General features: G+C 45.6%; 1 protein-coding gene and 1 non-coding gene across 2 annotated transcripts in view; one reads left to right on the top strand and one right to left on the bottom strand.

Moving 5' to 3' along the window:
• PRPF8 (pre-mRNA processing factor 8) overlaps positions 1–22842 on the bottom strand; it is a 36631-nt gene extending 13789 nt beyond the window's left edge. Inside the window, exons 1-24 of the mRNA XM_029211098.1 lie at positions 22702–22842; positions 22398–22508; positions 21718–21886; positions 18748–18912; positions 18443–18661; positions 18085–18297; positions 17451–17576; positions 17250–17355; positions 16097–16287; positions 15847–15966; positions 15571–15760; positions 15318–15437; positions 15073–15207; positions 14596–14725; positions 14022–14218; positions 13687–13893; positions 13395–13558; positions 13129–13255; positions 12818–13010; positions 12356–12543; positions 11969–12207; positions 11596–11742; positions 11202–11412; positions 10890–11006 (exon numbers count right to left, since the gene is read on the bottom strand). Coding sequence (XP_029066931.1) covers positions 10890–11006; positions 11202–11412; positions 11596–11742; positions 11969–12207; positions 12356–12543; positions 12818–13010; positions 13129–13255; positions 13395–13558; positions 13687–13893; positions 14022–14218; positions 14596–14725; positions 15073–15207; positions 15318–15437; positions 15571–15760; positions 15847–15966; positions 16097–16287; positions 17250–17355; positions 17451–17576; positions 18085–18297; positions 18443–18661; positions 18748–18912; positions 21718–21886; positions 22398–22497 — 3774 coding nt within the window. The 5' untranslated portion in view covers positions 22498–22508; positions 22702–22842. The remainder of the gene's footprint in view (positions 1–10889; positions 11007–11201; positions 11413–11595; positions 11743–11968; positions 12208–12355; positions 12544–12817; positions 13011–13128; positions 13256–13394; positions 13559–13686; positions 13894–14021; positions 14219–14595; positions 14726–15072; positions 15208–15317; positions 15438–15570; positions 15761–15846; positions 15967–16096; positions 16288–17249; positions 17356–17450; positions 17577–18084; positions 18298–18442; positions 18662–18747; positions 18913–21717; positions 21887–22397; positions 22509–22701) is intronic.
• On the top strand, positions 623–729 carry LOC114889866. The gene has a single exon (XR_003792160.1). It is a non-coding gene; the product is annotated as a U6 spliceosomal RNA (small nuclear RNA).
• Positions 22843–23600: the final 758 nt, after the last annotated feature.

The raw sequence follows: 23600 nt of genomic DNA, 5'->3' as shown, positions 1-23600 counted from the left end.
ATGTTCACTGCAGCATTATTTGAAATAGCCAATATATGGAAGCAACTTAAATGTCTATTGATAGATAAATGGATAAAGGAGATGTGGTATGTATACACACACACACAGCAATATTACTCAGGCATTAAAAAGAATGAAATCTTGCCATCTGCAACAACACGGATACTTGGAAGGGTGGGGGAATGAGTGAAATAGTTGAGGGAGACTAAGAGGTACAAACTTCCAGTTATAAAATAAGTAAGTCACGGGGATGTAATGTACTGTATAGGGAATATTATAATTTTGTGTGGTGACAGATAGTAACTAGACTTATCCTGGTGATCATTTTGTAATGTGTAAAAAGAGCAAATCACTATATTGTTTACCTGAAACTAACATAATATTGTAAGTCAGTCATACTTCAAAGAAAAGAGAAAGAGATCTGCAAGTTCCCTGGTGGCCTAGTCGTTAGGATTCTGGGCTTTCACTGCTGTGGCGCCAGTTAATCTCTGGTCAGGGAACTGAGATACTGCAAAAGCTGCACAGCGCAACCAAAAAAAAAAAAAAAAGAGAGAGAGAGAGAGAGAGAGATCTCTGAAGACCCATGAAGGGATCCATTTGCAGGCTATAAAACTCTGAGGTCGTGCTTGCTTCGGCAGCACATATACTAAAACTGGAACGATACAGAGACGATTAGCATGGCCCCCGTGCAAGGACAGCACGCAAATTCGTGAAGCATTTCATATTTTTTTGTTATACAGCAGCAACTAACACAACAATGTAAAGCAATTATACTCCAATAAAGATGTTAAAAAAAAAAAAAAAAAAACCTCCGAGGTCAAAAAAAGAACCACCACCAGATCAGTAAGCTGAACAAGTCCCACAGCTCACATAAGGTTGACAACAGTTTGTGTTCCCGCCAGCCATACAGAGACTTCATAATAAATGGGAATTAGGTATAGTCCATAGAAAGTTATCAACTTAGTAGTGGAGATAAATTAGCCCCAGAAGAAAGGGTGCTCTGGATTCACTATAACTAAGAAGCTTAAAATTAAAAGCAAGCCTCAAAAGGATCAAACTAAACCACAAGTTACTGAACTGTACACCAGAACACAACCCAACACTCTTTAGAGGAATATAACAAAATCCATAAATCAATATAAATTACACAATTTCTAGCATCCAATCAAATATTGGATGCATACAAAGAAGTAGGAATAAATTACCCAGAAACAGAAGAAAAATCAATCAGTACAAACAGACCTGGAAACAACAGATGATGGAATTAGTAGACAAAGATCTTACAACAGCTATTGAACGTTTTATAATTATGTTTGAGTATATAAAGAAAAACATGAACATAATGAGGAAAGAAACAGAAGATGTTAAAGACCCAAATGAAACTTTTAGAGATAAAAATTACAATATCTGAAATTTTAAAATGTACGGATGGGATTAACAACATTGTAAAGCTGCAGAAAAAATAATGAAGGCAAAATAAACACTTTTTCTGACAAACAAAAGCAGAGTGTATTCACTGCCAGTACACCTTTACTACAAGAAATGTTAATGGAAATTCTTTAAGCAGAAGGAAAACAATACCAGATGGAAACCTGGACCTACATAAAGTAATGGAGAACACCAGAAATAGTAAGTATGTGGGTAAAATGTAAAAGACATTTTTTTTTCACTTTGTAATTTCTGTAAAAGATAAAAAGGCTGTTTAAAGCCAAAACAGTAACAAAGTATCACTGTGTTTATAATACAGGTACAGTTAAAACATATAACAAAAACACTACAGGGACTTCCCTGGCCATCCAGTGGTTAAGACTTCTCACTTCCATTGCAGGGGGCACGGGTTTGATCCCTGGTCAGGGAACTAAGATCCTGCATGCCGTGGGGCGTGGCCAAAAAAAACAAAAACAAAAAAACACAAACACTACAAAAAATGAGGAGGAAAATGAAAGTACATTATTGAAAGGTTCTCGTACAATATGTAACGTGATACTAGACTAGTGGTCACAGTAAGTCAGAGATGTATACTGTAAACCCTAGAGCAACCAATAAAAAACAAAGAAGTGTAGTTAATAAGCGAAATGTGGAGATAAATTAAAATCATACCAAAACCCCACTCAATCCAAAAGAAGGCAGGAAAATGAGTTACTCAGTTTTCCTGGGTCTCTCCCACGTATATATGTTATGAAACTTTCCTTTGATTTTCTCCTGTTTAAAAAATAAATTAAAAAGAAGGCAGGAAAAGAGGAAAAAAGCTGAATAAAGAGCAAAGGATGAGATGGCAGATTTAAACTCAACGACATTAACAGTCATATAAACTTAATTGGAGTGTTTAGACTATTTGTAAGGCAAAGATTGTTAAACTGAATTTAAAAAGCAAGAACCAATTAAATGCAATCTATAAGAAGTTAACTTTAATTATAACGACACAGATTAAAAGTATTAAGGATGGAAAAAGACATCCATGCACACACAAAACAAAGCTAGAGGGGCACTACTGATATCAGACAAAGTAGACTTCAGAACAGAGAATATTACAAGGAATAAAGAGGAGTATTTCATGATGATAAAGGAGTCAATTCGTTAGGAAGATATAGTAATTCTAAATATACTACATACTTAGGGACTTCCCTGGTGGCACAGTGGATAAGAATCTGCCTGCCAATGCAGAGGACACGGGTTTGATCCCTGGTCCGGGAAGATCCCACGTGCCATGGAGCAACTAAGCCCGTGTGCCACAATTACTGAGCCCGCATGCCACAACTAAAGCCCACAGGCCTAGAGCCCATGCTCCACAACAAGAGAAGCCACTGTGAGGAGAAGCCCGTGCACGGCAACGAAGAGCAACCCCACTCGCTGCAACCAGAGAAAGCCCACGCACAGCAACAAAACCCAACGCAGCAAAAAATAAAATTAAATCTTTAAAAAAATAAATATATACCTAATAACAGAGCTTCAAAATATATAAAGCAAAATATCATGGACCTGTTTAAGCATAAGATTCAAAAAAAAAATTAAATAATTATGCCCAACAGTATGAACAATACATATTTCTTGCTGGGGTGTCAACAGAGTTGCTTCTATCTATTGAAATGTCTGTGTGCATCAGTTGTAAAGTTCATTTCTAATTCTAGCTGTCTCTTCAGGTACATGATACAGCATTCCACCTGGCACAACTCCTTGGTCATCACCCATATGCAGGTTCTTGGACAAAAAGTTTGTCAGTTTGCATTTTGGTCTCAATGAGATGGCTCCCTACTCCCCTAAGCCTGCTAATCTCCTGATGACTCTTTCTTGGTTTTCCACCTGTAAGCCAAACCAATTATGCTTTGCCCAACTTTGACTAAATATTTAAAAGCTACCAGAGCAGTCTGAACTTCAGACATTCTTCTGTGCTCAAAAAAGATACAAATTTCTGAAAAAATGTCATGTGTCTTTATGTTATAAGCTTGGATGTCTTTAACAAAGTGAATGGTGTCTCTAAAGCCAAAATAAAAAGAGGAACCTGAAAAGGGAAATAAATCCACGACTTACGACAATCTTCTCTCAGTAAATGATAGAAATAGACATAAGAAAAAAAAAGACATAGAAGGACTTGAACAACACAATCACCTGACTAAACCTAAATGACATTTGTAAAACCCAACAAAGCAGAATACAGATTCTTTCTCAAGTACACGCGAAGGCAGTCACTATATATGCTAAACCATAAAACAAGTCTAAATACACTTGAGAAAACTAAGATCATAAAGAGTGTTTTCTGACCATAATGGAATTAAACTAGATACTAATAAAAGAAAAACACCTGGAAAACCCCTCAAATAATATTTGAAAATTAAACAACATACTTCTAAGTAACCTATGGGCAAAATAAGAACTCATAAGAGAGGGACTTCCCTGGTGGTCCAGTCGCTAGGACTCCACGCTCCCAGTGCAGGGGGCCCGGGTTTGATCCCTTGTCAGGGAACTAGACCTCACATTCATGCCGCAACTAAGAGTTCGCATGCTGCAACTGAAAGATCCTGCATACCATGACTGAAGACCCTGCGTGCCGCAACTAAGACCTGATGCAGCCAAATAAATAAATAAATTTTAAAAATACATATATAATTTGAGTAAAAAAAAAAAAACAAAACGACAAAAAAAGAACTCACAAGGGAAATTAGAAAACATTTTTAACTGAATGAAAACCTATCAAAATTTGAGGGATACAGGGCTTCCCTGGTGGCACAGTGGTTAAGTATCCACCTGCCAATGCAGGGGACATGGGTTTGAGCCCTGGTCCAGGAATATCCCACATGCCACGGAGCAACTAAGCCCCTGTGCCACAACTACTGAGGCTGCGCTCCGGAACCCACGAGCCACAACTACTGAACCCCCGTACCACAACTACTGAAGCTCGCGTGCCTAGATCCTGTGCTCCACAACAAGAGAAGCCACCGCAATGAGAAACCTGGGCACCTCAATGAAGAGTAGCCCCCACTCGCTGCAACTAGAAAAAGCTGGCACGCAGCAACGAAGACCCAACACAGGCAAAAATTAAAAAAAATAATAATAAATTAATTAAAAAAAAAAAAAAACTTGAGGGATGCAGCTAAAGCAGTGCTTTTATTAAAAGGAGATTTTTCAGCACTGAATATTTCTATTAAAATGAAAGGTCCAAAACTGTCATCATCTAACCTTTTACCTTAACAAACTAGAAAACTAACAGCAAATTAAACCCAAAGTAAGCAAAAGAGCAGAATCAATGAAATAGAAAAGAGAAAGATAAAAATCAATGAAACTGGGCTTCCCTGGTGGCGGTTGAGAATCCGTCTGCCAATGCAGGGGACACGGGTTCGAGCCCTGGTCCGGGAAGATCCCACATGTCGCAGAGCAACTAAGCCCATGCGTCACAACTACTGAGGCCCACGTACCTAGAGCCCGTGGTCCGCAACAAGAGAAGCCACTGCAATGAGAAGCCCGCACACCGCAATGAAGAGTAGTCCCCATTCACTGCAACTAGAGAAAGCCCACGCGCAGCAACAAAGACCCAACGCAGCCAAAAATAAATTAATTAAATTAAAAAAAAAATCAGTGAAACCAAAAGATCAATCTTTGAAAAAGAGAGCAACCACAAAATACCAAACGATATAATCAACACTTTAAGGTAAGGAATACTTTTGCTAGGCAATTCTTGAAGTGAAAGCTCACACTGGCTGGAGTTATCACAGGAATTAGCCTTGAGCAAATAGTATTCAGACAGGCAGGATGAAGTGACTCCTGGATGAGGTAACAGCCTGAATCAAATCACAAAAGCGAAACTGAGCATCTAGCTTGTGCTCAGGATGAGACAACCAAGGCAACAGACCTATAGCAACGAGAGCGGAGAGCTGGGGACCAGAATGGGCTAGATCTGGGAATAAAGCAAATAGACTTCAGTAAGACAACTCCGAGTCTTAGTAAGTTCTCTGACTGTATCTGGTCCTTTGAATCACAAGCTGCATGGTTTGTATCACAGAACACTCCAGTTCTGCTGCAGTTACCGGTGCTTTATTCCCATTAGGGAGTAAGTATGAATTCCCAAGGAGTTATCACATTCCTTTAAGAATAGCAGAAGTTCCTGGGGATGAGGGGAGGCAAGAAAGAGAATAACACTGAGTGATTCCATGTACTAGGTACCATGGTAAGAACTTCACACGTACTAAGTCTTCATAAAAAAAACAAATTCAATTCACATAACCTGTCCATCATGGCACATGACCAACTTGGATGGGAATGTGGAAAATAAAACTGATGTAGGATGATGGGATTCTGGGTGTTTTCTGGGTTCTGTTAGTATTTAATTTCTTTTTACTGTAAGTGAAAACGTAACTGGTAAAAAATTAATGGGAACTTTTACTGTGTCCTTTTGAACCATGGTACATTAGACAACAAATTTTTTCCATCTAAAACTAAACACATAGCTGGGACAGGGGAGATGAACAGGCAGAGAACAGAGGACTTTTAGGGCAGCAAAAATACTCTCTATGATATTTTAATGATGGATATGTGTTCTTATACATCTGCCCAAACCCACAGAATATATACCACCAAGAGTGAACCCTAAGGTAAACTAAGGACTTTGGGTGGTTATGATGTGTCGACGTAGGCTCATCCTTGGTAAAAAAAAAAATGTACCACTCTGGTGAGTAATGTTGATAATGGAGGAGGCTCTGCACATGTGGGGGCAGGGGTTAATGGGAAATCTCTGTGCCTTCCTCTCAATTTTATTATAAATCTAAAAGTGCTCTAAAAAAACAGTTTTCAAAAAATACATAATGTAAAATAAAAGTCAAAACAAAACAAGAACAGAGAAATACATCTACTGCCAGGCAAAGATGTTCTTTTCCTCTTGGCTTTAGACTTTAAGTCATCTACACATGCTTAAAGGGATTCCCTGGTGAAGGACAGAGAGAATGCTGTTTGTGGGAAGACAGGGAACTCAGCAGGAAGGTGGCCTTATGGTCCTTCATAAGCTAAAGCTAAGTAGGCTGCACCTTGTAAGTCATATGATCTAATGTGGTGCATTTCTATTTTCCTTCTGTTATTCCTGGCCCATATCAAAGTCTTGTTTAAATGTTCCAGTCTTATTTCATAGCTACTACTAGGACTGAAGGAGTCCTGGCTCGAAGCCTGGGCTACTGCACTGCATGTACATAAAGCAAGAATGGGGGTAGCACCTAAAGTGCCCCCATCAGTAATAACTACAAGTGAGTCTGGGGGTAAGGACAAGAATAGCGCCATAAGGTCCAGCCACCTCTAGCCCTACTGGAGATTTCCCTTCTATTATCAACCTTGGAGGACCAAGAAATTTTATTACAAGAACTGCTTTACCTTAACACACCTCAGGAAACAAATTCCAATACTGTACTATCTGATCATAATCTCTGAGATGCCTCTAATCAATGACAGCAAACATTTATTACAAAATCTGTTGAGTAATATAGCTTATTATAAGCATCATTTCTCGCAAAAGCTCTCTGAGCTAGCTAGCATATCAGTACCCCCATTTTATGGATGAGGGAACTAAGGCCCAGAGTGAGTGAGTGACTTAACCCAGATCCCAAGAGTAATGTGGTAGAGCTATGACTAAACCTAGTCTGACTCCAGAACCCATTATTCTAAGGACTATATTAAACTGCCTACCTGACCTCTGACAGTCCTCCTTTACTCAGGCTCTTACCTCTCACACATATATTCCTTTGATCCCTGTATTTTTTCCCAAGGCCACTGGCCTCTTCTGGTCTCTTCCTTCTCTCCCTCCCAATATCCAGGATTCCAGTAGGGGCCAGCACCCTTGATTCCCCTGCATCCAACCCCTTACCACTCCACAACAGCCCTCTGGCAAAACCCTAGTCCTAGATCAGCACTACAACCTCTCCACCTTCTCCAGCCCGTTGCTGAGAGCTTGAGAAGCTGAGAAGTTCTGGGAAGAGCCCACACTCACTCACAGTTGTCTTCACTCTCTTAAAACCCTCAGTGCAGTTTCTTCAACAATCGAATCCCACCCTCACCACTGTGCTCAAGTCCAGCACCCCCTGCCCCTCACTCCAGCCCAGGTGAAGCTGAAAAATGCAAGGTTTGTTATAACTTCCCACTAAACTTATCTATATTCACAACTATGCAGACCTCTTTCTACTAGGTTCAGAGGATGCTTCCCTCTGTTTTCCCTTTACTCTATCCCTGCGGAGCAGACACCGTTCCATCACCTACCAGGATTCTCTGCTGCACTCTGAACTGCTACTGGCTCCTTACTGTACACATACTCCCATCACTCCCATTTTAAAATACCTGCCTTGACTTCTATCTCCCTCTAGGTGGCGTTTAATGTCCCTCCTCCTCCTCCTCTTGCTCTGGCAAACTGACAGTCCTTGCCATCTCCACTCCCTCACTTCCCATAAAGCCTCACCCACTGCAATCTGGCATTTATCCCCATATTCCTGAAACAGCTCTTGCTAAGGTCATCCATGACATCCTGACTGCCAAATCCAATGGATACTTCGGGCCTTATCTGACTGAAACACACTTAGGCAACTGACACTGTTAAGTGCCCATCCCAATTCCTGACAGGCTTGGCATCCATGGCCCGGCGCTCTCCCAGTCTGGCCATGCTGCTCAGTGTTCCCTATGGTTCCAAACTCACCCCTCTGCTCCTCTCGCTCCTTACAATTTCCCCAGATAATCTTGCTCACTCTTGAGTTTTCAACCATCTCCTTTATATTGACAGACTCCTAAATCTATATTCGCAACCCAGACATCTTCCCCAAGCTTCAGATTCCAGTTATCTCCACTTGGACATCCTATAGGAACCTCTAAGTTGCCCCTAGTCACTCTTACTTTCTCACCTCGTTTCTCTCCCTGGAGCTTCAAACTCATAATGCTTTTCATCAAATCTAAGAGGTACCACTAAATACACACACACATACATGTATTTCGGAACTGAAGAAATAAGATATAAGTGTCTGCTGGAACCTCTATCTGGATGTTCTCAGGAACGTCAAACTTTTAATATCCTAAACTAAGTTCATTTATCGTCTCTCCTAAACCTGCTCTTCTTTCTGTAGTCTTCCAGTTGATGGCACCAACATTCACCTAGCCACCCATGCCAAAAACTGAATGTTATTTTGACTTCCTTTCCCTCTGGCATTTCACCAAAATAAAGCTCTGCTGACTGTACCTACTATTTATCCAATCTGTTCCCCTCTGCATACGTTCACGGTTCTCATCATCTCTATCTGGACTTCAGCAGTAGTCCCCAAACCTCATCTTTCCTCCTCCTCTTCTGAATCCATCTTCCCCACAGCTGCATGAGTGAACCACCTAACACGGAACAGAAATCTGAAAAAGTCACTCCCATGCTCAAGACCCTTATGGAATTTTATTTTTGGCCGCGCCATGCGGTACGCGGGATCTTAGTTCCCCAACCAGGGATCAAACCTGTGTCCCCTGAATTGGGAGCCCAGAGTCTTAACCACTGGACTGCCAGGTAAGTCCCCTGGGACTCTTATGGGATTCTTAACAAGGCAGGTGATGCCCTCCATGATCTAGCTCTGCTTACCTATCCAGCCTCCATCTCCTCCACAGTTTTACTGTTGTAAACCCGAACTTTTTATGGCCTCACATGTACCACGCTGGCTACCTCTTCATACCTCTGGCTGAAAGAATGCTCTCCCTCACCTGCCTCTCACATGTTATTTCTTTCAGGAAGTCTTTCTCTCTTCCTCTCCCAGACTGGGCTACAGTCATGAACCTGAGGATTCTCATAGATTCCCAAGTAACACTAGAGCTCTATAAACACATTGTACTGTAGTTCTCTTGACTATGCATTGTCTCTCCAACTAGGTAGTGAGCTCTTGGAAGGCAGAGACTGTATGTCACATGTAGTGTGTGTGTAACGCCTTGAACACAGTGGCTATCAACAAACACAAATGGAATGAATGAGTTACACAATTCCTGTTATCTGACTCTTGGACGATATAAACCAACCTAAAAAGACAAAACACTTTTTCCCTGAACTATACTCAAAAGAAAAAAAAAAAGTATCATGAGGGACTTTAGGTAAGGAATATTAAGATAAAAAAAAATGTGTCCTTGGGCTTCCCTGGTGGCGCAGTGGTTGAGAGTCCGCCTGCCGATGCAGGGGGACACGGGTTCGTGCCCCGGTCCGGGAAGATTCCACATGCCGCGGAGCAGCTGGGCCCATGAGCCATGGCCGCTGAGCCTGTGCGTCCAGAGCCTGTGCTCTGCAACGGGAGAAGCCACAACAGTGACAGGCCCGCGTACCGCAAAATATAGTATCCTTAACAGAACCATTACTAAAAAATTGGAAACCTTCTTTATATGCTGCATATTTAAAGGGATATGAAGGCCAGAAGGAGAGAAAATGTTACAACTAAGAGTTATTCTAAGAGAAACCAGGATGACGCGATTTTTTTTTAATCCACTGAGGCATTTTATTTCTATGTATATATAACGTTCCTAGAAAATGAATACTCCCTGTGTGTTTTTATGTCTTGCTTCTTTGTGGTCCACAATGCCAGCTGAGTTGTCAGTACAATGAAACCACACTGATGGAGCAAGAGCAGAATATTCTGCTATTTTTCCAGATCTTTGAGTTGCACAGCAAATCTGGGGCTGATCACATCACTTGTTTAACTTGCCTGTGAAATTCACAGTTTTGCCCGCTCTGTGATCATCAATGATTTCAAATTCACCAGTGTAACCCTGCCTCATTATTACAGTTAGAAACTGGACAGTGACTTTGGAACACAACCTAATAACAACCTAGCACTTCCCTCTCTTTTTGGCATTATTGATGCCCTTGAGAGTATTAGCCACGACATCCATGTGCACCATTAGTGGAACGGGAAGGCAGCAGAAAAGAGCAAGGTGACTTTTTAAACCTTGCAGAAACTTAAGCACACACAGTTAACAAATCCTCAGATTACTCTTTTTCAATTCCAGCTGCCTTCGGCTGGGCCTTTGGAAACAAGTGAAGGGGACATAGACACTGAGATACAGCTCATTATACTTGCTTCTTAACATGCACATTATGTTACGGGTCAAAAGATGAACTGTATGACCTGGAAAACAAGTCTGGGGACAATGCAAATATGGTGCTTTTTGTTCAAATTTAAAAATCCAATTTCTACCCTGACCTTAGCTTAGAATCATCACAACTACACAGAAGTAGGCTATAGATTTCCTACAGGGAATTCTCAGGAAACAACTGTGAGGTGATGTGACACTCTAAGCGGCTGTACCATAAAGCATGGAGACTAGTACACTGGACACAGTAGGGAAAAAAGGAGAGCAAAGGAGGGAAGAGCTGAAAGGGATGTGAGACAGACAAAGGACACTACTGCTGTATGTACCTTGGTGAAGGTGGTGGAGCCAGAGGCCATCAGAATTTGACGCACACGGTTGTGGAAGCGCTGCATTGACTCATCATCCACACGCAGGAAACACTGAGCTGTTCGCTCCTTAGTAACCTAAACCATAAGGTCAAGGTTAACTATCTCTGGAACTGCCACAGGAACAAGAACCACCACTGAGCCCTACCCTCCCAACAGAGCTCAACCGACTGACAATGAAAAGGTGTGCAGTACACCTCACCCCACCTACGCAGGATGTACAGGCATGGTAATGCTACTCCTACTACCCCCTGGTCCCGCTCCAGGCTGTACCTCATTCTGTAGGTTCCAGACCCCATCCTTGTGGGTGAACTCCTCATAGCTGGTGCGGCATTTAGGCAGGATGCGGCACTCAAAACCACACATGTTGAACAGCAGGTTGGGGTTGTCCTTACTGTACACGGACACGAAGCTGTTCTCCCACTGAACTGTAGTCACTGAGCGTGGCAGACGGTTCTTGATGTCCCAGAACACTGCCCGACCCCTGCCCACAGAGAACATAGGGTCACATCAGTCTCCTAGAAGGAACTTCCCTTCAAAGGCCAGACTGATGATATCCCAACAGAGTACACCCTCCCACCCAGGACACCACCTTATAAATTCCCTCTAATTGTCCTCTGGGTCCCTCAGGTTGATTCCAGCTCCCACGGCCCCAATTGAGACTCACAAGTTGACATCATGCTTCATGAGGCGCATGCGGGCGTCTCGGGGCCAACATTTCTTGTTATTATAGCCAACGATGTTTTCATTGTTGGGGTCAGGGTGCTCGGTCAGGTAACGCTGGATCAGGTCCCGAGCCTCATCTGCTGTGAACCTACACCAGACAAGGTGCGACGCTGAGGGCCAAGCACACTGCGACCTCATGAGGCCTACAGCTCCACAGACGGGGGCCACCCCCAACCTGCACCCTACTCACAGGACTTCATCCCATTTTAGAGCCCCAACCCAGCAGCAAGTCAACTAAGGTACAAGAGCTGCTTCCAGAAGCTGGGCATGTACCTCAACACCCTGCAAGGATAACAATCCATGCAAGCCCTCACCTGAAAAAAATATGGATGCGATCGATGTATCTGCAGAAAAGACGGATGGGGTGGGCAGCCTCAGTGGCTATGTCTTGGAAACTGAGAAAATCGTTTGGCATCTGAGGGGGACCAGCCATCTCACTGGCCCGGTGCAATCCCAACACAAGCAAATCCATAACCAAGCCATAGTACTGTACGATGAATGAGGCAAACTGCAGGCCTCTAATGATGCCATACGAATTTGTATGGTTCATGTCCTAGAAAGAAAGACAACTCTTGACCATGGCCAAGTCCCAGGCTTCTCGGGGCCCATCCTCTTTTGCCCTCCCCACAGCAAATCCCAACTCAGTGGGCCAGACAACCACCCCTCCCCCAATTCCTTGCCGCCCTGCCCCTAAGACACACCTTGTAGTTGATGACGACGTTGTTCTTGGCTGTCATGTAGTCGGCTATGTTGTGGTCCACGATGAGGCGCAGCAGCCGATTAAGCAGGGTCAAATCTATCTTCTCATACATCTTCTCAAAGCGGGACTCCAGCATGACGTTGCACTCGCCCTCACTTGTCTCCCACACGTCCTGCAGGTTATTGATGCCTGAGGAGTAGGAAACACAGGTCTCCAGCAGGTTAGAAATTCCGTTTCAGAACTAGTGCCTACAGGAGCTATCACATTCATAACCCGATCACACATCCACTCTATTCATTCATCTGTATTGCTAGGAGAGTCAGCTGTGCTCAACATAACCTCAACACCGTTTCCTGGGTACCATGCACCAAGACGGTAAACTAATTATGCTGACTGGATGAGAAATTTCACACAGAACTTAATTCATCTCCCTTCCTCAAGGGGAATCCCAGAAAAGTTTTACCTTGGCACCACTTGTAAACAAGCAGAGGAGGTGGTTCTGTGTCAGCAGGCTTGATCCAGGGTGGGAAAAGGCGGCGCTTGTCAGCTTCATACCACAGGTACTGGTCCAGGTAGGCATCTGTTATCTTCTCCAGTGGCTCCACATCATACACTGGCACCAGGTGGCTATAGAGATCCATGAACTCAATGCCCACCTGTGGGACAAGGAAGCTGGCTCACACCAACCCACCAATCATCTGAGGCAACCTGCCACCCTGGGTGCCATGAATGAATCACAAAGCCAAAGGAAAACGTGGAGGGTATCTGACTCACTTCTTTAAAGGCTCTCTGTGTGAGGAGGTGACGCTTGATGCGGGACAATGCCTCGTGGGGGTTGTCATAGGCTTGCTCGATCAGACCTAGCTCCTCCCTCTGCGACTGGTTTAACCGAGACTTCACACTAACAAGGCAAGAGTAAAGGTGAAAGGGAAAACCAAGAGGAAGCCATCCCCAGAAGGCCTTCTTTCTTTGGACTCTGACGATGATGCCATTCTTCCCCCGTGACCTCCCCACAGGAGCCTGTCTACTCTACTCCTCACCTGTAAGCTTCCTTGAGCCGCTCCAAGGCCAAGATGAGCAACTTGGTGTCATGCTTGTAGGAGAGTGGGGGGAATGGGATGGGTGAGAACCTACGGCTTTCCAGCCAATGCACAGTGGTGGTATACACTGCCACCGCTTCTTCTGCTGTGATGTAAGGCCCGTCCTGCAAAGTGGACATGAGAATTAGCTTCCCACCATAGCCCAATCCCACCAGGGCAAGGTATGGTCCCAACTTCACAGTCCACCCTCCTGCCCACCCCCACACACCAAGCCCAGCCTACTCTGCCCAACCTTTAGGTAGTTGTGCTGCCGCTCTTGTTCTGCCTTCAGGTAGAGCCGAGTGAGGCGTCCCAGGTTCTTTTTGCAAACAGTCTTGTCTACAGTGGCCCCACGGCGGATCCGTTCTCGGTTGTAGTGCGCAGTGTTGGTCCACCAGTCAGCCTTGGCCTTCACGTATCGAAGGATCATATTCTCTATAGGTGTTGGCAAACCAGGGACCTAAAAGTGCAAAAGGCACAATGAAAAAGTGATGGGAGCCACATGCCCCCCTAAGACATTCCAGAAGTGGTAATCCTGAGCACAGGGAGATGATGTCTATGCCTCCTCGGAGCTGGGGAGATGCCCACCTTCCAGGGAATATTGGCCTTCCAGCAGCGCCAGGCTTCACTGAGGTGTTGCAGGATTGTCCGGGCCTTGTTCTGTTTGATCCCCTCAGGCATCATGTCCAGAATGTCATGCATCACAGCTGCCCGAAGCTCAAGGTCAAAATGTGACTCCACTCGCTGCTTTGTTACGGTCTTTGCCACCCCCTTTGAGTGTCGGCCTAGAAGTGAAAGTGAGTAAAAGCAAGATTTGTTGCTCCTAATAAGCGTCTCTACCTGCATGCCGTCGCTTACCATGGTTATAATGAAATCAGTAAGTATAAACAAAGCCCAGCACATGCAAGACAAGATACGTCAGATATTCAGAACTACGCTTCTGAGGAATTTCCGCCCTGTAAATGCTCGATAGCCTCAAGGCCCCAAAGCGAAGCCCAAGACCCAGAATACGAGGTCAGACTCATTGGAGACTGGGTCTTAGAGGCAATCCAACAGGAAGGGATTCTCAATCTCGAACAAGGACAAGGGGCAGTACAGGAACACACGTGATCTACCCTTGAAGTGATAATGGGAGAAGCTGGACACAGAGAAAACCACTTACCTTCAAACTGCCGGGCCAGGAGGTTACCCAGCCATCGCTCCAGCAAAGGGGTGATGCCACGCATGAAAAACAGCCAGACTCGCCAGCCAGCAGCCCAGAAACCACAGCCAGGGCCCTTCCCTACAGGGCCCTAGGAGTCCAAGCAGAAATCAGGAATACAAGTTAACAATGCATTCAGACAACAACAGAAAATTGGGCAGAGGTGAGGCAAAGAGCACACGTATGGCAGTTAAGGGAAAAAATGGGAAAACTCTGCGACCTCCATATCTAAAATGGAGTAAATGAAGAAACCAGTCACTGAGATTCTCTATTTAGACCCAAAAGTGGGCTTTGAGGGGAAGTGTTGAGATTCACAAGATGAGGGCAGTAATGAAACAGTCAGAGCCTCTCTCCAAACAGGTGCCTGGAAAGAGTCCTGACTCAATGTAAAAATTAATATGGATCTGAGAACATGAATATACGAGGGCAGGGTCCTACCGTGTTGAAGCGGTAATAGATGAGATGCTTCAGGTCCTTGCACATGCGAATCTGCCGCATCAGCTTATATTTGTACCGGTACATGCCCGTCAGCTGCCCCACGTGGGCAAAGATATACTGCAACCCGTCTGCCAGCTGCAACACAATTGCCCCATCAGGCTTTAAGCTAGAGCCAGATCCACGATCAGCCCAGGCTTCACCCAGCTTCTCCACCTGGAGCCAGGACTGGGCATTCCTAGCCTCACCTGGAAGGCATCCACATTGCCCAACCGATACTGCACATGACTGTCCACCACCAGCTTAGTTAAGCGCAGAACCTCTCGACACAGATGGAAAGCATTCCCAAAACGAGATTTCTTTCGTTCCTGGAAAAGAGGCCAAGGACAGAAACAACATTTGCCAGCAATAGTCTGGACTGGATGTATGCCCTCCTTAGAGGCCAGAGCAAAGCCAGTCTATCCGTCAGCCCAGGAGACCCCTAAGGTCCAACGCGGGTACCTTGGTAGTGAGCGTCTTGACAGGCTTGAGGTTGAAGTTGTAGTCCAGGTGCAGGTAGTTGAGATTTTTACGGTGAATGAGAAGGTTGAGCATGTTGTAGCCCTGGCGGCAAACCTGTAGCCCCACCTCCACCCAGTCCAGCTTTGTAGACTGAAAGAATTTGGTGGCTTTGAAGGAACGGAACAGATACCTGGGGTGGGAATAAGGAGTGAGAGCTAGACTCCTGATCATCTCTGGAATGGAAAAAGTCTGAGCAGGGGCCCTAGGGCACCTCACCTCTTCTTTTGCGCTTTAGGGGGTCGGTGCTTCAGGGCATTCAGCACATAGTACTTAAGCAGCTTCTGGTAGGAGACCCTCACTTTCACAGGCTGCCCAGCAGGACAATGCTCCCGATACCTGAAAAAACAAGCCCACCAGAGCCTGGCCCATCTCTCCTCCCAGCCGCTCTGCTGAAGGATGTACACCCACCCAGCTGGAGTCTTTCCTCCTGTACATCCACTACTACCCCCCCAGGTAGAAGTCTTACCAGTTCTTGACAAGGGGAATGTCTAGGGCCCGGCGGGTGCGACCAGAGCGTAGGTTGAAGGGCCGTGGGGCCCAAAGCAGGGCAATGCCATTGGCTGTATTGTCTGTATAGAGGGGTGTGTCTTTCAAGAAGGGCTCCACAAACTCTGGAAGCTCAAACTCCTCGTCGTCATCTGGCAATGGTTCCTGACTCTGAAAGACGAACCCCCGAGGGTTTATTTAGCTCCCGCTGATGTGGGCAGACACTTGGGATCAGAGGGAAACTCTGGGGCCAAGTACAGTGGCTACATCTGCCATGGAAACTGAGCTGCCTGACAAGAGAATCCCTGAAGGGCCAGGGCAAAGGGGACCAAGGGAGCAGAGAACAAGGCAGGGCCAACCAGGAAAGCAAGCAGCACTCCTCATACCCCAACTGGCTCACCAGCAGAAGGTCTCCTAGGGGACCCCCCAATACCAGGAAGAGGTGAACACTGCAATCACCTTCTGTCCAAGCTCCAAAAACTGGGCTTGGGGAAGGAGATCTGTTCATGTTAAGAACGTAATGGAACGTGGATCAACATCAAAGACATTATGCTAAGTGTTAAGACCCAGCCACAAAAGACCACATACTGTATGATTCCATTTATATGAAGTGTCCAAAATAGGCAAATCTACAGTGACAGAAAGCAGATTAGCAGTTACCTAGGCAAGGAAGATTCAAGGGAAACAGAGTGACTACTAATGGGTGCAGGGTTTCTCTCTGAGGAAATGAAAATGTTCTAAAATTAACTGTGGTGATGGTTGCACAAGTCTGTGAATAAACGAAAAACCACCGAATTATCCACTTTAAACGGGTGAATTGTGTGGTAGTGAATTACAGCTCAATAAAGGATTTAAAAAAAAAAAACAAAAAAACACGTTGGAAACAGACCAGAATAAGACCACATAGAGTCCCAGAGGAGAAATGATAAAACCCAAATGGATAATCATAGAAACAAGATTATACCAATAACTTGGTCTGAGCCAAGTGCCAAACTCTCACGTTAGCTTACAGCTAGAGGGGAACACTTAAGGATGGAAAACATGTCTCCCTCTAGCTGAATTTTTATCTAGTAACGCTTCTCGGACAGGAAGTCTCTCTTGAAGAGCTGATGTCAAACGTCCCTTCCTCTCACCTTGACAGAGTGCCTATGGGAAATTGGGTTGATCAAAGGATCAAAGTAGAAAGCTGGCAAATCAGGATCCTCAGTTTTGATGAACACAACATTAGGAGTGTGGTACCTAAAATGAAAGAAGAGTCAGCCAAGGTTCTCCTGCCCTGGCCCAACCTAAACGCCCACCTCTCCTTTCCACCAGCTGGGTTCTAGCTCTCTCACCAGGTGAGGTGGACATGGTGTGGAAGGTTGTTGTACAAGTAAGGAAAAGCAATCTTGTACTCAGTGCGGATGGGCTGCCGGATAATGATCTTGTTAATATCATTGAATTCATTCCAGTCTTCATCCCTAGGGTGCAAAATCAAAGATGAGCACACTAGTTCGGCAGTTTGGAAACTACAGTGGGATCTCAAGGATCAAGATGAGATTTTATGGGGCTTCCCTGGTGCTGCAGTGGTTAAGAATCCACCTGCCAATGCAGGGGGCACGGGTTCGAGCCCTGGTCCGGGAAAATCCCACGTGCCGTGGAGCAACTAAGCCCGTGCGCCACAACGACTGGGCCTGTGCTCTAGAGCCCACGAGCCACAACTACTGAGCCTGCGGGCTGCAACTACTGAAGCCCGTGAGCCTAGAGCCCGTGCTCTGCAACAAGAGAAGCCACTGCAGTGAGAAGCCAGTGCACTGCAACAAAAAGTAGCCCCCGCTCATCTCAACTAGAGAAAGCCCGGTGCAGCAACAAAGACCCAACGCAGCCAATGAATGAATGAATGAATGAATGAATAAATAATTTTTTTTAAAAAAAGATTAGATTTTATTTAACCCAAGGTGCCTAAAATCTCTACTCTCTCCAACTTACTGTAGGTTGATGTCTCGGACAAGAGGCTCAAATTTGGGGCCTCCAGGAATGGCCATATTGAGTGCCTTGGAGGTAAAAAAGGCCTTCAGATCAAACAGATAGAAGTAATTGTCATCTACCAAGTCTGTCAGGAGCTGATTGGCCAGGCGGTAGAGAGTGGACATCATAGGCAGTGTGAACTGCCAGCGCTGGTAAGTGGAACCATTCACATACCTAGGGAAAAAAAGAGGCCCACGTCAGCTAGGTACGCTAGCTAGCCAAGCCATACTACCCATTGCTCTCCCAGGACCCCTTCTGAAGTTCCAAAATACTCAGTTCCAAAACCCTCACAGGAGTGGTAACTCCAACCATCACTCACTTGCGGCTGTCCCTCAATGGCTGGTGGTCATAGAACCAGTCCAACACCGGGGCATCTTCCTCAGGGTCCAGTTCTAGCTGAATTGCCTCCAGTGGTTCAACATCTAGGATGTTGTCAGCATAGTCCAAAGGCGGCTCCTCATCATCAAAAGGGGGGAAACGCATCCTCTTGAAATGCCTCCTGTCTCTTTTTTCTCGACGCATCATAATCCACATTGACCTGGAAGTCGACAATGTCACATAACGGTTTATACCCACTGCCTCCACAACCACCACCAGCACACACCATGTTCCAGCCCTTCTCACCCCCACTGGGAGATGTAGACAGGTTCAATAACCCAGGGAATCTCATTGACAAAGGAAATGGCTCCAGTGATGTGGTACAGCACAGGCACATCCCGAATCTGCTCCCAAGGCATAGGCATGTTCTCCAGGAGTTTGAGGACTGCATGGGGCATGTACTTTAGGGCACTGCAACAACAGGAAGACAGAGGATTCGAAGTGACAAGGTGTTCTGCTACCTGTACCATGCAGAGAAGCCACAAGGTAGCACAGTATCACATTCCACAGAAAACCGGTCTTACAGTCCAAACCCCCAAAGTTAGTACACCGGCCCTCCGTGACCAGGAACTCTGCCTCCCCACCTCCAGCTGTGCCACTTTGCTTCTTAAACATCAGTGTCCCACAATACTGGGTGTCAGTCCCTCTAAATCAACAGCTATTCCCTTAACAGACAGCTTTTAGGCTACCTCACAGTAGCTTTCCATAAAAAATAATAAAATATTTACCACACTTTACTTTAACCATTGTCTATTATGTCACTAGGCTATAAGCTCCAGAACGACCGTTACTTTCTGTTCACTGCTATATCCCTGGCACACAGCACAGATCTCAAAAATTTTTTTTTTTTTTTTTTTTTTTTTTGCGGTACGCGGGCCTCACTGTTGTGGCCTCTCCCGTTGCAGAGCACAGGCTCCGGACGCGCAGGCTCAGCGGCCATGACTCACGGGCCCAGCCGCTCTGCGGCATGTGGGATCTTCCCAGACCGGGGCATGAACCCGCGTCCCCTGCATCGGCAGGCGGACTCTCAACCACTGTGCCACCAGGGAAGCCCTCAAAAATATTTTTGAAATAAAACTTCCACAGCTGTCTTAGACCAGTTCATTAAGTGGCTAACATTTTTTTTTTAAATAAATTTATTTATTTATTTAATTATTTTATTCTTGGCTGTGATGGGTCTTCGCTGCCGCGCGGGGGCTTTCTCTAGTTGCAGCAAGCGGGGGCTACTCTTTGTTGAGGTGGGCGGGCTTCTCATTGCGGTGGCTTCTCTTGTTGCAGAGCACAGGTTCTAGGCACGCAGGCTTCAGTAGTTGCGGCTCGCGGGCTCTAGAGCACAGGCTCAGTAGTTGTGGTGCATGGGTTTAGCTGCTCTGTGGCATGTGGGATCTTCCCGGATGACGGATCGAACCCTTGTCCCCTGAACTGGCAGGCGGATTCTTAACCACTGCGCCACCAGGGAAGCCCAAGTGGCTAACGTTTTTGTGTAAAAATGGAAAAGGGATCTGCTAAGGTATTTGTAGCTGTACTCATCCACCTTGGGGACACAGAAAAAACAAGAGTACAAAGACCTCAGGAGTTAACTACCCCCGAACCTGAAGATTCTGGTCACTTAGGAATTACAGGAAACAGGAATGTACAGGTGTCCTGCTCTGGGCTTTAACCCACTCAAAGATAGAGACATCTTATCAAAGCATCAACAGGACAAATTAAAAGCTCCAGGGTTTCCCTGGTGGCGCAGTGGTTGAGAGTCTGCCTGCCAATGCAGCAGACACAGGTTCGAGCCCTGGTCCGGGAAGATCCCACATGCCGCGCAGCAACTGGGCCCGTGAGCCACAACTACTGAGCCTGCGTGTCTGGAGCCTGTGCTCCGCAGCAAGAAAGGCCGCGACAGTGAGAGGCCCGCACACGGCAATGAAGAGTGGCCCCCACTTGCCACAACTAGAGAAAGCCCTCGCACAGAAACGAAGACCCAACACAGCCAAAAATAAATAAATAAATTTAAAAAAAAAACAAAAAACCTCCAGTCCCAGATCAGGAAAAAAAATCAGGGCAATAAAGAACACAACTGAGAACTCTCCTACACTGTTGGTGGTAATGTAAATTGGTACAGCCACTATGGAAAACAGTATGGAGGTTCCTTAAAAAACTAAAAATAGAGCTACCATATAATCCAGCAATCCCACTCCTGGGCATATATCCAGAGAAAAACATAATTCGAAAAGATACATGCACCCTGATCCTCACCGTTGCACTATTTACAATAGCCAGGACATGGAAACAACCTAAATGTCCATCGGCAGATGAATGGATAAAGAAAATGTGATACATCTATACAATGGAATATTACTCAGCCATAAAAAAGAATGAAATAACGCCATTTGCAGCAACATGGATGGACCTAGAGATTGTCATACTGAGTGAAGTAAGTCAGACAAATATCATACGATATCACTTATATGTAGAATCTTAAAAAATAGTGGTACAAATGAACTTATTTACAAAACAGAAACAGAGTCACAGATGTAGAAAACAAACTTATGCTTACCAAAGAGGAAGTGGGGGAGGGATAAACTGGGAGACTGGGATTGACATACACACACTACTATATATAAAACAGATTACTAATAAGAACCTACTGTTGGGACTCCCCTGTTGGTCCAGTGTGTAAGACACCGTGCTCCCAACACAGGGGCTCAGGTTTGATCCCTGGTCAGGGAAATAGATCCCACAGGCATGCCGCAACTAAGAAGTCGTCCACATGCTGCAACTAAAGATCCCACGTGCCGCAACTAAGATCTGGCGCAACCAAAATAAATTAAAAAATATTAAAAAAAAAAAAAAAGAACCTACTATACAGCACAGGGAACTCTACTTAATGCTCTGTAATGACCTATCAGGGAAAAGAATCTAAAAAAGAGTGGATATATATATATACGTATAACTGATTCACTTTGCTGTACAGGAGGAACTAACACAACGTTGTAAATCAACTACACTCCAATAAAGATTAATTTACCAAAAAAAAAAAAAAAGCAAAACTGGAAGATCTGGAAATTATGACGAAATTCCAGTTATTTTCTCCCTTCTTTGATAACCACTCAGATGAGCTGTCACAGAACATTATGATAGAGCAGCTATCCAGGACTGAAATGTAAGAGACAGGGAGAAGGGAAAGGCGCCAAACCCCAAATGAAATACTTCCAGCATGTTCCTTACCCCAAGTACACCCTTTTGTCATGGCGAAACTTCCTGTTGGTCATGTCTCCATGGTCTCGAATGATCTTCCTGACATGTTCTGGAGGCATGTCTTCCTTTTGAGCATCCACAAATCCAAACTTCCGCTTTTCCGCATAGCGCTTGGCCTGCAATTGCTGCCATTTCCGGGCTACAAGGACACCTCAGTTTAAAGAACGGCACACCCTTACCCTAACCACCCCTGTCTCTTGCCCTAGGTTAATCTCCTGTCAGGACGTATGACAGAGGGCAGGCACCGGGCAGAAGCACTCCCTGACAATTCTCTTGTCTACTCGCTCTGCTTTATTTTTTTTTTCTTCATCACATTTATCATTGCCTACCATTTCTGTCATAACATAATTAAGGTTTTTTTTTTTACTGTCCATCTCCCTCATTGCAATTTAAACCCTGCAAGGGAAGGAGTTTTGTCTGTCTCGCTATTGTATCCTCATTGTCTGGATCAGTGCCTGCAAATAATAGACGCTTTTACTTTTTTTAAGTAGATGTTTTAGAGACTTGATTAGATGTAAAAAATAAGTGGGGGCCAATAATTGCACTAACACCTAATGTTTTGACACTTGCCAAAACGGGGAAAGGGGCTAAACCCGCTGCGCGCACGCGCACACCCGCCCCCAGGCGCCGCTCCCGCACGCTTTCTTCACCTTTCTCCTGAAGCTTCTCCTCCGACATGTAATCTGGCAGCGGGGCTAGAGGGCCAGGCACCGGGTTACCCGGCCCTCGGTAAGGAAATACTCCGGCCATACCCGGAGAATCTGGGGAGCAGCGGAAGAAAAAAATTAACGACGGGGCCCGGGCCCGCAAGAGGGGCAGCAGGAACACGTCGAAACCCACGGCCTGCAGTCCCGCCTCGCTCAGAGTGCGTCCAGCCCGGCCCGATCCCTCCGGCCGTTCAGCCCGACCCCAACCGCGCCTCCCGCAGCCCGGCCCTTAAAGCCCGCCACGTACCCCTACAGCCCCTCACACAGACAGCCGCTTCCCGGCAGGGCAATGGCGGCAAGCCGACGTCCCCTCCGCGTTGCCAAAGCCAGGAAGTGCGCAACCCGGTTTCAGCAGTTGACCCAATAGGCGCTGGCGTGTTCAGACGGATTAGAGAGCTCACCAGTTAGAATTGCAATTCGTGCCGGAGGGGGCGGATCCACGGGCGGAAATATTTGGACGCGAGGGGGTGTGGTCGGAATAGGCGGAAGCCCCGCCTTCCGCGTTTCTGGAGCTGTTTCTGGGGCCTCAGCAGCGGCTCGCGTCCGTCCGATAGAAGCCCAGGCTTCCAGAGTTTTACTAAATTTGTCGAAGTTTGCACCTTATTCTGTGGCTAGTCTCATATATGTAGACTTGAGGTGCAGTATTAACTCCGAGTCAATCAGCCTTTTGTTCATGCATTCATTCATTCATTCAACAATCATTTACTGAATGCCTACTATTGTATCAAGCGTTGGGTGGGGGGGTGAAGAGGGGAAGGGGGTGGGGGCGCCGGGGGCGGGGGGGTGGGCGGGGGAAGCCAACCTCAATGAACTCCCCAGGAAACTGAGTGGTAGACGAGAACCCAGGCTCTCACAATGTCCCGTGATGGGAATTCGGGGCCAGGGTATATAACCCTGCCTATCATGTCAAGGAGGAGTTAGTCAATGAACCTACCAAAGTAAAAGAGGCCTTGGGGAACAACATTGCCGGGTGTTTTTCCCCCTCCATCTCCATTCCTATTTTCTCCCTCTGGCAACGACTACCCTATGAAGTGTATAATGAATACCCTATAAATGCTTCTTGACTCCCTCAGGCTCTGTCTATGTCTTGCTGCTTGAATTGCCCTCCATCTCCTGCCTTCCTTGTTTTAATTTTCATGCCTCTTG

The sequence above is a fragment of the Monodon monoceros genome, unplaced genomic scaffold (genome assembly GCF_005190385.1).
Source record: "Monodon monoceros isolate NGI ecotype Baffin Bay Population unplaced genomic scaffold, NGI_Narwhal_1 Super_Scaffold_9, whole genome shotgun sequence".
Classification (NCBI taxonomy): Eukaryota; Metazoa; Chordata; class Mammalia; order Artiodactyla; family Monodontidae; genus Monodon; species Monodon monoceros.
Note: the sequence above shows the minus strand (reverse complement) of the source record. Positions and strands in the feature narration are given on the sequence as shown.